Source organism: Lutra lutra, chromosome 2, assembly GCF_902655055.1.
Source record: "Lutra lutra chromosome 2, mLutLut1.2, whole genome shotgun sequence".
Lineage (NCBI taxonomy): Eukaryota > Metazoa > Chordata > Mammalia > Carnivora > Mustelidae > Lutra > Lutra lutra.
This window is the reverse complement of record NC_062279.1, coordinates 118865911-118879242: the sequence shown is the minus strand read 5'-3', so window position 1 is coordinate 118879242 and position 13332 is coordinate 118865911. Positions and strand designations below refer to the sequence as shown.

The following is a 13332-nucleotide window of genomic DNA, read 5'->3' as shown; positions in this document are numbered from 1 at the left end:
AATCCTCAACACTATCCTCTAGAGTAGATATTTTTGTCCACATACACAAGCTGAAGCACACAACAATTTAGCAATTTACCCAATGTTACCCAGTTAACAAATAGCCTAGTTCTGCCTCATTATACAACTCACTCAAATTTGGAGTTGTGCTTTGAAACATGATAGTGGATAGACTATGGTTTTAAAGACAGGTTCAACAAAAACAACCTTGTCTTTTTTTTTTTTTTTTTTTAAATATTGGTCTTTATTTACATATTGTATATCTCGAATAAGGCTGGGGGAAAAAGGTTTCAATAGGAAGTCAATAAATTCTCATAGATCTGCCTGTTGCTAGAACTTGGGGAGAGGGAGTTGTGGAGGCCTTGGAGATTGGAGTCTTGATGGCAGAACTTCAAATGTTCAAATCACTTGCCAAGGAAGTGCCACACTTGCTCTTCTTCTTTACTTCCCTTATCTGGTGATGATGACACCAGTTCAACTATTGATCTTGCTTCCTCTTGAGTGCAATGGAAAGGGCTGTCACATACCTGCACATTTGTGCAACTTATAGCCCCTCCGTCACACCTCTTCATAAGCAATGTTCTCCAACATTCATGAGTACATTTAATAACTTCAAGAGCAAAAGCCTTGTTTCTGAATTCTCCATTAAAAGCAAACTGGTTTTCAGGTTTTCCTTCCGGCACCTTATAAAATCTAAACCAATTAAGTGTAGCTTCCAAGTAACCTGGTTTGTATTTCTTAACATCATCAATATCATGAAACTTTGAGGCTTCGGGATCATTCACATTGATAGCAATTATTTTCCAATCTGTTTCACCCTGATCAATAAGAGCCAAAATTCCAAGGATCTTCACATGAATAACCTCTCCACAAGAAAGAACCTTTGAGCCTATTTCACAAACATCAATAGGATCATTATCTCCACAGCAGTCTGTACTCTTATCTTTTTGATGGGGATCTTCCCAAGTCTGTGGGAGGGCACCATAATTCCAGATATAACCCTTGTGAGGAAATATATTTGCCACATAGCGTAGCTTGCCATTCTTTGTATCTTGTTTAATGGGATTCAATGGCTCCTTTGTGGCAATCTCCATTTTAGCATTTGTCCACCGAGGTACTTCTACAACCATATTAAACAAATTCTCATATTCATCATTTCGTGCTCTCTTTGTAGGAATGCCATTTTCCTCCGTTGAGTCCACCTTGAGAGGAATATCATGAAAGGGGGAAATGTAGTGACCAGCTACATTCTTGAAGAAGAGGCGGTAATCGGGGGAGTAGAGCTGGCCGCGCTCCTCCGTGCGGTAGAAGGCCTGGGCCATGGCGCCGTGCGGTCCAGGCCCTGCACTCTTTCCCCGGGGCAAGCGGGCGGCGGCGGGGGCTCCCGCGCGCCAGCCCCAGCCGGTGCGCAGGAGCGGCAGCAGCGCGCGCATGGCGTTGACTGCCGTCCAACAACCTTGTCTTTTAATGCTTAGCTTTGCTATGAAGAGATTTCCAAGACAGAGAAAGAATTACAAACCCAGTATGTTTCAGTTCCTTATTTTAAAAAATCATACTGGAAGAACTTTTAGTCAGAGCTGGCTGAATTTATAAAAAGGCACTATTTACTATTCCTTTGACTCAAAGCCCAATTAAAACAAAGGAAAAATTTTTTTTAAAAATAAGGGAAGGATTCTGATTCTAGTACAGACAGAGTAAATACCATGCCAGGCAGCTCCCCCCAACAGAAAATAACTGTAAAATCCAGACATCATACAAAAAGCAATTGCCTGAAGGCACTGAAGTACAGTGAACAGACTCTTGCACTCTGTAAACATCTGCAAGAAAGAGAGGAGCTATACCAAGAAAATTCCCATGTTCATGGCTGTTAGCAAGAGGCTAGGTGGTGTTGGCATGTCACGCACAGGATAGGTGCTGGTGGGAAGATTACAGTTTTTCTGCCCAAGAGAACAAGAAAACTAAAATCATGTATATCATGGATGCTAAAGAAAGTGGGGAAACCCTTGAAGGGAAAGAGCCATTTGGAGACTAAATCCTAAATCTGTCTACCCATATTTTTTGCTGGCCCCTTGAAACATGCATGTGTGGCACAGAATAAAAGCAGATTAGCAAAAGAAAAAAAAATAAAGAACAAGAATTGACACTATAGTTCCATTAAAGAAAGGGAGTGCATATGTCAATTTCAGCCACGATAATAATAGCTTGATAAAGAAATAGCACTCATTGGAGAAAAATAACAGAATCCCAAATCCCCCCAATTTAATAGTCATAAGTATCTGGAATCCAATCCAAAATTGCTTAATATACCAAAACACACACACACACACACACACACACACATACACACACAAAGTGAAAGACATTTCAACAACAACAAAAAATCAAACAAGAGCAATCTTGAGAGGAAAGAGATGTTGAAACTAACAGGGAAACTTCTGGAACTATTCTGAATGAAGTAAAACAAAATAAGCTCATAATAAATAAAATTATAAGAAATCTCAGCAGAGATATTTAAGTTAAAACTAACAAAATGAAATCTTTAGAATTGAAATATACAATAGCTGAACTAAAAATTTCACAGGGTGAATTTACCAACCTAAGCCTAAAATAGATAACAGAGGAAAGTTAAAAAAAAAAACTTGAATATAGATCAGTAGTAATTATCAAATATGAAAAATATCAAATTGGGAAAACAGAACAGAGACTCAAGGACCTATTAAATAGCAAATGATCTAAAATATAATAATGGGAATCCCAGAAGAAGAGAGCATGAAATAGAAAAATTACTTGCATAAGTAAGGGCTGAAAATATCCCAAATTTGATGAAACAAGAAAACTTCTAGATATTTAATGATACTAAATGAACATCAGAGTAAACACATGGAAACCCTTGCTTATCTTTCTTATTCCTATCAAACGTGCATTATTTAATCTTTATCAAATCTTCAAAAGATAGGTAATAATAGTATCCTTGTTTTTAGATTAGGAAACTGATACACACACTAGAAAAAAAAGTTAATTAAAATGCATAAACAAGGTCTTAGAGCTAATAAATGACCAATCAATGATCTAACCCAGCAGCCTGACTCTGGTGGCCCTGCTTTTAATACAAGGCCTTACACATACACTTATTTGATATCCCTGAGCTCTTGAAGAGCAAACTAAAAATATGAAACAAAAAAAATATTTATTCACATATAATAGAAGAAATGGAGACATCATGGCCAAGGAAAAACTGATAATGATTACCACTGACCCAGCTGTGGTGAAGTTATTTCATTTCACACACACACACAGAGAGAGAGAGAGAGAGAGAGAGAGAGAAAGGAAGTATGGGTATCCAAACAGAAAAAGCAATTCATAAGCAAGTTAGAAAATATTAGATTGGCCTTAAACTCTTGTACAGCTGGGAGTAGAATATATCTAATCTATTAAAAAAAAAAACCTACTTAAAATCCAGCCAATTAAGTAAAATTCAAAACTTAAGAACTCAGCAGGGAAAAGTCCATATTAAAAAGAACTGTTTGTGAGCTCTGAAATTTTTATACTTCCACTGAAAAAGAGTTAATTAAGACTAAAAATTGGATATTATGGTGACAAAATGAAATATAGAATTACAAATCTTGGTAATATTACTACCAATTATTAATATTAAATTAATAATAAATACTTAGAAGCAGATTAGAAAGTGGGAATTAGTATAGGTATGTGAACTGGTTATTGCCACATAACAAATTACCTCAAAATTTAGCTGCTAAAAATAACACACATTTATTATCTCCCATAGTTTCAGTGTGTCACACAAGTCAGCCCTATTCAGTGAGGGAGGGAATGGCACAAGTGTGTGAAAGAATCCTTAGAGGCCATCTTGGCAGCTGGCAACACCCATGCATTCATTTTCTCATCTTTTATGATAGGGAACTTATTAATATTGTCCAAAGTTGAAATATGAGATTACATAACAACTCCAAATTCAAGTTTTTAAATTGCATGAAACTATTAAAGAGATTTATTTTCAAGTGGCTTTGATTCATTTTGGTAACTACATTGGAATTTTTTCTGTCATTTGTCAATAATTTATACCAGAATTGTTCAATATCATGATAAATTCTCTTACCAAAGTTTATAGCTTATATGGAATGATGCTATGTTTAAGGATTTCTCTATGGAGTTTAATGTTTATTTTGGAAATATAATTTAATATCTAATCTCTCATTTTAGGAACAATGTGAAGAATACTAAATAGAAGTAGGCTTTTATACCTTTTCAAAATCTATTTTACAAATTACAAGATTAAGAAACTAACAGAATTATAGAGAATGTACAGAAATAATATAAAAGCACTGACATGTCAAGGTAAAAATAGAGAAAAGTCACCCTTTTGCAATATGGAAAAAAAAATTCCTTTGGTATGACTTTGGAGCTCTTCCATTCTCTATCTTGATCTTATCATTCCATCTCATTTCCCATTTTTTCCCAAAAGAGGACTTAATTCTTTAAGATCAATGTCTTCCTGTCAGAAACATGCTATTAAAAAACTATTAAGAATTTGGGTAGCATAGACATTTTCACAATATGTATTCTTCCAATCCAGGAGCATGGAACATTTTTCCATTTCTTTGTGTCTTCCTCAATTTCTTTCATGAGTACTTTATAGTTTTCTGTGTATAGATTCTTAGTCTCTTTGGTTAGGTTTATTCCTAGGTATCTTATAGTTTTGGGTGCAATTGTAAATGGGATGGACTTCTTAATTTCTCTTTCATCTGTCTTGTTGTTGGTGTAGAGAAATGCAACTGATTTCTGTGCATTGATTTTATATCCTGACACTTTACTGAATTCCTGTACAAGTTCTAGCAGTTTTGGAGTGGAGTCTTTTGGGTTTTCCACATATAGTATCATATCATCTGCGAAGAGTGATAGTTTGACTTCTTCTTTGCCGATTTGGATGCCTTTAATTTCCTTTTGTTGTCTGAGCTACCTAAAGCAATATACACATTTAATGCAATTCCTATCAAAGTACCATCCATTTTTTTCAAAGAAATGGAACAAATAATCCTAAAATTTATATGGAACCAGAAAAGACCTCGGATAGCCAAAGGAATATTGAAAAAGAAAGCCAAAGTTGGTGGCATCACAATTCCGGACTTCAAGCTCTATTACAAAGCTGTCATCATCAAGACAGCATGGTACTGGCACAAAAACAGACACATAGATCAATGGAACAGAATAGAGAGCCCAGAAATAGACCCTCAACTCTATGGTCAACTCATCTTTGACAAAGCAGGAAAGAATGTCCAATGGAAAAAAGACAGCCTCTTCAATAAATGGTGTTGGGAAAATTGGACAGCCACATGCAGAAAAATGAAATTGGATCATTTCCTTACACCACACACGAAAATAGACTCAAAATGGATGAAGGATCTCAATGTGAGAAAGGAATCCATCAAAATCCTCGAGGAGAACACAGGCAGCAACCTCTTCGACCTCAGCCGCAGCAACATCTTCCTAGGAACATCACCAAAGGCAAGGGAAGCAAGGGCAAAAATGAACTATTGGGATTTTATCAAGATCAAAAGCTTTTGCACAGCAAAGGAAACAGTGAACAAAACCAAAAGACAACTGACAGAATGGGAGAAGATATTTGCAAATGACATATCAGATAAAGGGCTAGTGTCCAAAATCTATAAAGAACTTAGCAAACTCAACACCCAAAGAACAAATAATCCAATCAAGAAGTGGGCAGGGGACATGAACAGACATTTCTGCAAAGAAGACATCCAGATGGCCAACAGACACATGAAAAAGTGCTCCACATCACTCGGCATCAGGGAAATACAAATCAAAACCACAATGAGATATCACCTCACACCAGTCAGAATGGCTAACATTAACAAGTCAGGAAATGACAGATGATGGCGAGGATGCGGAGAAAGGGGAACCCTCCTACACTGTTGGTGGGAATGCAAGCTGGTGCAACCACTCTGGAAAACAGCATGGAGGTTCCTCAAAATGTTGAAAATAGAACTACCCTATGACCCAGCAATTGCACTACTGGGTATTTACCCTAAAGATACAAACGTAGTGATCCGAAGGGGCACGTGCACCCGAATGTTTATAGCAGCAATGTCTACAATAGCCAAACTATGGAAAGAACCTAGATGTCCATCAACAGACGAATGGATAAAGAAGATGTGGTATATATACACAATGGAATACTATGCAGCCATCAAAAGAAATGAAATCTTGCCATTTGCGACGACATGGTTGGAACTAGAGGGTATCATGCTTAGCGAAATAAGTCAATTGGAGAAAGACAACTATCATATGATCTCCCTGATATGAGGGATAGGAGATGCAACATGGGCGGTTAAGGGGGTAGGAGAAGAGTAAATGAAACAAGATGGGATTGGGAGGGAGACAAACCATAAGTGACTCTTAATCTCACAAAACAAACTGAGGGTTGATGGGGGGAGGGGGGGTGGGAGGGGGGTGGGATTATGGACACTGGGGAGGGTATGTGCTATGGTGAGTGCTGTGACGTGTGTAAACCCGGTGATTCACAGACCTGTACCCCTGGGTATAAAAATACATTATATGTTTATAAAAAATAAAATTAATAAAAATTTTTTAAAAAACTATTAAGAATTTGGAGTTGTTAAATAATATTACCTCATATTTCAACTTTGGACAATAAATTCTCTAATATGAAAGATGAGGTAATAAACACAGAATATAGCCAACTGCCAAGATGGCCTCCCAATGATTCTGTTCTCCCTTTATTTTTTACAGTGGTTTGTATCATGTCCTTAAAGGAATGTGATTTAAAGCATGGACTTCCTCTCCTAACTCTTCCTAACTGCTATTTCTCTATCAGAACCTTACATGCCAGTTTTAGAATTTGTCCTATTCTCCCTCCTCCTTTTCATGGACTTTCTAAGGCAAGAGAAGTATTCCTAACCACCACTTACTTAGAGGAGGGGTATGAATTTTAACCAAAAAGACGTGTCACAAAGGAACACCCTAGAGATGGCAAATATAAGGACCCTTGAGCCTCCTCTTCTTTTTTTTTTTTTTTAAGATTTTATTTATTTATTTGACAGGCAGAGATCACAGGTAGGCAGAGAGGCAGGCAGAGAGAGGAAAGGAAGCAGGCTCCCTGCTGAGCAGAGAGTCTGATGCAGGGCTCAATCCCAGGACCCTGGGATCATGACCTGAGCCGAAGGCAGAGGCCCTAACCCACTGAGCCACCCAGGCACCCCGAGCCTCCTCTTCTTACCTCTGCTGCAGTCATCTAAGATTCTGCCTCTGAAGAGAACTGAAGAGAGAGAATTCTAAGACTGGTCTCATACGGTGAAGTGATATTCTCTAAAGTTTATTGGTTTTGATTAGTTTTCTAGTTTCTGCTGCCCTGGAAGGCTGCCATTTCATTTTAAACAAACATTTAACGCAATTTCTCCTCTGGTTATTATAAGCAAGAAAAGTGTGCTAAAGTCAGGTGTTGGCCTGATTTTATGGAATGGAATGTTATAGGAATTACTATTTATTCATTCAGTCATTTCATAAATATTTATTAACATTAACTCTGTGCCAGCCACTACTTAGGTCCTAAGACTCAGTGGTGAACAACAAGAACAATAAAATCTCTTTCCTCAGAGAATTTACATTCCTATGAATTGCTCGTTGCCCTTGCAATATTAATTGGTATTCCAATTACACACTCTTGCATAAAGAAAACACCCATTGGAGATTTTACTTTTCAAAGATGGCCCCACCACTATCTCCCACCCAACATGCTCTAAATACAATATGACGCTGACGCTCCTTCAGAACATGGGGTTTAGTAGAGTGACCAATTCATCCTGGTTTGTCTAGAACTTTTCTGGTTTTAACACTAAGGGGTTCTAAGAAACCCCTCAGTCTAAGAAACCCCTCAGTCCCAGGAAAGATACTCTGGACTTGGGCACCTGAAAATTATCTTCCCTTTCCTTAATCTAGGTGGCTTACAACTACATCAGAAAGAACATATATGACTTTTAAGACCAGGTCATAAAAGGCAATAGAGCAGTCATGTCTCTTAGAACCTAGCACCAAGCTCTGAGAAAGCCTATTCTAGGCCATGTAAAGAGGCCATAGGGAAAGGACACAAAGCCACATGATGTTCCACCCAACAGTCCACTGAGGTTCTCGCTAATGGCCAGAATCAACAACCAGAAATGGAAGGAGAGATGTCTCCACATGACTTAAGCCCTCAGCCATCAAGTCACCCCCAGCTTTCAAGTATTCCCAGTTCAGACATTGTGAAATAGAGATAACCCCGCCCTGCTGTGCCCTGACTTCCTGACCCACACAAACACTGAAACATAATGGTTTTTATTGTTTTAAGTCATTAAGTATGGGTGTGATTCGCTATTCAGGAATAGATAACTGACACACTTTCCCAAAATTTGGTGGCTTAAAAAAACCACCATCCTAATGCAGCTGTTAGTTTCATGGAACAAGAATTCAGGCTGACTTTGGCTGGGTGATTTTTTTGTTTCTCACAGCAATGACTAAGGCTACTTAGTGGTAGTCAACTGGCTAATAGACCACTTTGAAAAGTCCAGGACAGCTTCACTTACCCGTTTGACATCCAGGAAGCTACAGCTGGAAATGAGGGCTAGCTAGGGCTGCCAGCTGAAGCACTTGTCCAGCATGGCAGGCTCAGGTTAGGCAGATTTCTTATGTGGCAGCTCAAAGCTTCCCTAAAGTGTTTGGGGGGCCCCCAAAAAGCTGCAAGTTTTCTTAGGAACTACCTTCAAGTCCCAGAAAGTATTTGCCTCTATATTCTACTAGTTAAGCAAGTCACTAAAGCCAGCTTGGATTCCAGGAGAGAGGCATTAGACTCTACCTCTCAATGGGAAGAGTAGCAACAAGTTTGTATCCATGTTGCATCTTCCATATTTGATATCATGAGAATAATACATGAGCACAAGAGTTACGACTTTAAAGATAACAGTGCATCCTTCTTCTTTATTTTTAGGTTGGGATATACCCCTCAGCTGCTATTTGGACACTCAACCAAATGTTAACCATTTTATGATTTCAAAGGCCATTATATTAAGGTCAGTATGTTATGCTAATTATCTAAAAATGGCAAATGCCAAGCTTCTGTGTGTACATATTAGGAATTTGAAATGGGTCATGTGGATTACTACTATAAGTATATGTTACTTTTGTAAATAATAAAAGTTATTTTTAAAACTAAGATTCTCTGAATCTACAGCTAATCTTTATTAACAGTCTGGGAAAATTATGTAAATTATAAATGAATATAGGAATCAGTGGAAATTCCAAGCATAAGGCAAGGGATGAATGTTCTAAATAAAATAAATTTCAGACTTGATATTTTCACACATGTTGTTGCAAAGTAATTTGCTTTCTGTTATAATTGCAAGTAAGATTCTGCCAAGGAGTTATTAAAAGCAAATTTAACATTAAGCAATGATTTTCACATCAATAGCTGCTTCCCAGCAAGCTTTCTATCTTAGGCACATGGAGCTAGTGGTTATTTCAATGAATTACAGTCACTGACTTAATAATTAGTGAGTGGCCATTAGATTCCTGCTTCATGACTTGGGTAGTTTCAAAGTCTCCATTTTCCAATCTACTATTTATTTCATTTGTACATTCCACACTATGAATCTAAGAATGATTTCTTAAAGAAATCTTATTTGAATGTATTCCTTTTTAAACCTATAGTGTATCTTCCCAAATAAAGATAAAAAAATTAAGAAAAGTTGAAACTAATTAGACATAGTCTTCATTTAAGAATAAGAGAGACGTGAGCTCTCTTGTTCTTTCAGTTTCTTATTTTTCTTGATCATCATTATTAATACACTGATTTAGGGCCCACTATATACAGGGCTTGCTGAAAACATCATAATTTCAAAAAGATACAGAAAACAAACCTTATTTTCAAGGGTTTACAATCTTGTTGAAGATCTGTGATATATATATTTAAATAGCATTACAAGGTAATTTGGAACTGAATGCCAGAAGGACAGATGCAAGATCCCTTGAATATAGTTGAGCTTGAATGATGTTTTCTAAAAAATCATGACCTGAGATATTACATCTCCCTTTTGGAGAACCAATCTTTGGTCACCCCAGCTCCTAGGGACATCATTCAAGGTATCTTCAGAATTAACCTCATGCACTCTTATGGAAGTCCTCATCTAATTCTCCATCTGACTACTGCAAAGAGTTGCCTTTGATAAAGAGGCCATTGAAAGAAGCTATTACTTAAAAACCAGGAAATTTAATATCAATAGGACTAAGTGGAAGATAGAAAAATAGAGAGAGAAAGAATACTAAAATAGTCTAGAAATGGTGTGACTAAGGCATGAGAAAGAGCAGGAAGAGTGAAAAGGCTGATACTATTAGGGAGCACAAGTTCCCTTAATGTGAGTTATCTAATAAGAGGTCAAAGTGAATTATCTAATAACACTGAAATGATATGTGACAAAGAATCACAAAACCTTGGTGACATACAAAAAGAATTTACTGCTTGCACAGATGTGGTGATCAGGCAGTTCTGCTCTGATCTTGCATAGGCTTGCTTACAAGTTATCTGGAGATGAGTTGGCTGTCAGATAATCTAGAATGACCTTGGCTGCCTCATCTGGGGCAACTTGGATTGCATCTCAGGTCAGTCATTTTCCACCAGACCAGGTCAAGGCAAACAAACTCAATTGTACATGTACTTTACAGGACTCTTTAGTAGAAACAGAAGCTTAGTGCCAGAGAAGATCATGAGTGTATACATTATCCTACATAACCTGAAGCTTTGCAGAAATCGTGGAAGGGAAACTGGAGCCAATCTTACCTTGACTGAAAAAGAGAAACCAGCTGACAACTAGTGTATTCATTTCCTGTTGCTGCAACAGCGAATTACCATGAATTCAGGAGCATAAAATAACACACAAATATATCACAGTTCTGTAGGCCAGCAGTCTGGGTTGGCTCCACTGGTTTTTCTGTTCTGATTTCACAAGGTCAAAGTCAAAATGTCAGCTAGCTGAGTTCTAGGACGTTTTATGAAAAATCCACTTCTGAGTTTACTTAGATCATTGTCAATTTCCCAGTCCTTGTGGTTGCAGGACTGAGTTCCTGGGTCCTTGCTGTCTATCAGCTGGGGGTTATTCTCAGTGTCTAGAAGCCACTCACATTTCTCACATCTCTTCATCTTCAAAGTCAGCTTTTGCAGATTGTGTCCTTCTCATACTTTGAATCTCCCTGACCTTACCCTCTAATTTATCTCTATCACCTCCAGCCAGAGAAAGTTCCCCATTTCTTAGGCCCACATAATAATCCAGAATAATCTAGTTTAGTTACATTAAATTACTTAATTAAGTTACCCCCATTAATTACTGTAATCCTAATCACATCTGGAAAATTCCTTGTGCCATGTAATATAACATGTTCACAAATCCCATGAATTAGGGTATGGACATTTTCGGGGACTGGTCACCTACCATACCTTGGAATCAACATTTCAAAGCCAATCTTTTCCCATGAATAGTTTACCACAAATTCTGTAGTCATAAGCTCACATTGTCTCACTCTGACTTTGTACATTTTATCAATTGCTAGCCTGTATGTTATACCATGTGCTCTCCTTTGGGTTTGGGAAAAAATGTGATGGCTATAGCCAGGGAAGAGGATCTATTCAATTCATGATCACTTTTTTCTCTTCACCACTAGTTAATAAATAACTAGGGCAAAGGAATAGTCAGTAACCTAATTATCCTAGAGCATTTCCTTTTCAAATACAGAACCCTGTCACCCCCACCACTAGACCCAGATTTTCAGACCAAGAACTCTAATTCATTTATAGGTTTTAAACATGTCCAAAACGTGTTTTGGATTGAAATTATGTCTGTCCTGTCGTGGCCAGTGCAACAAATCGACCAGGAACATGAGGGTAAGAGGATGAAGAAAAGAACTCGAGAAGCAGAGAGATGGGGGCAGGAGGAGCACTGAGGAGGATGTCCAACAGTGCTAAGTTTATTCAAAGCATTAAGGCCATATATATATAGTGATATTACAATAGGAGAAGCAATACATCTGTGTCTAGTTAAACAACCACGAGTTCCCATAATAAATTTCACACTTAACTATAAGCAGACCTCCTGAAGCCAAATGGCTGATGCCAGTACAATTGTTCTGTATTGATACAGCAAACCTGAAATTAATTTATGGGCTGTACTAGGGCAGCAAGGACCAGCCATGAACTTATGACCCCAAACGAATTGTTCTCATTTGTTTAGCAAGCATGTGGGAAGTCACGTAGGCGAGCACACAACACATAGCACAGACCCTTTCTCAGTGCTACTCAACTTTTCCCGTCCTAAACCTTTTGTTAGGTTATTCAGACTTTAAAAGAGGCACAAGTCAGGACCTGGTTTGGTCCTCGTCTCAAGCCTTATTGCGGCCTCCCACACTGCCCCAAAACTCTTATGTTGAAGTCCTAATTCCCAGTACCTTAGAATGTGACCTTATATGGAAATAGGGCTGGTATACATGCATTTAGTTAAGATGAGTTCATACTGGTGTAAGGTATGAGTACCTACTCCAATATGACTGATATTCTTATAAAAAGGGGAAATTTGAACAAAGACACAGTGAGAACCCCATGTGAAAATGAGGGCAGTAATCTGCAAACAGAGAAATGCCAAAGATTGCCAGCAAACCACCAAAAGTTAGGAAGAAAGATGGAACAGAGTCTCCCTTATACCCCTCAGGAGGAGCCAACACTGTCAACACCTCATCTTAGCTTAGCTTCCAGAACTCTAAGACACCTTAGCTTAGCTTCCAGAACTCTGAGAACATCTTAGCTTCCAGAACTCTGAGACAATAAATTTGTGTTGTTTAAGCCATCCAATTGTTGTGGCTGTTGTGGCATTCAATTTGTAATGACAGCCCTAGCAAGTTGATACACTAATTAATTTAGATAAACCACTGGGAAGAAAAAAAAAAAAAAGCCTGGGCATAATAACAGCATTTTTAAGGGAATGCACATGTGACTACTTTTAATTATAACCAGTGACTTTAAAAAAATGTATTACCTAGGACAGCTGTAAAGGAAATAGCTGGGAGGGGGTATGCAGGCTATGAGCAGAAATATTTATAAGAGGGCGCCTGGGTGGCTCAGTGGGTTAAGCCGCTGCCTTCGGCTCAGGTCATGATCTCAGGGTCCTGGGATCGAGTCCCGCATCGGGCTCTCTGCTCAGTGGAGAGCCTGCTTCCTCCTCTCTCTCTCTCTGCCTGCCTCTCTGCCTACTTGTGATCTCT

General features: G+C 38.1%; 1 protein-coding gene across 2 annotated transcripts; it reads right to left on the bottom strand.

Annotated features, from left to right (window-relative positions):
* Nucleotides 1–273: 273 nt before the first annotated feature.
* Nucleotides 274–1442, bottom strand: LOC125093333 (inorganic pyrophosphatase 2, mitochondrial-like). Of its 2 annotated transcripts, XM_047718337.1 has the most exons (2): nucleotides 1188–1442; nucleotides 274–1142 (listed from the first exon to the last, which is right to left on the bottom strand). In XM_047718337.1, the coding sequence occupies exons 1-2, from the start codon at nucleotides 1431–1433 to the stop codon at nucleotides 405–407; spliced, it is 984 nt and encodes a 327-aa protein (XP_047574293.1). In that variant the 5' UTR covers nucleotides 1434–1442; the 3' UTR covers nucleotides 274–404. The 2 variants fall into 2 exon arrangements, with proteins under 2 accessions (XP_047574293.1, XP_047574292.1); XM_047718336.1 differs by having other exon boundaries at nucleotides 275–1442.
* Nucleotides 1443–13332: the final 11890 nt, after the last annotated feature.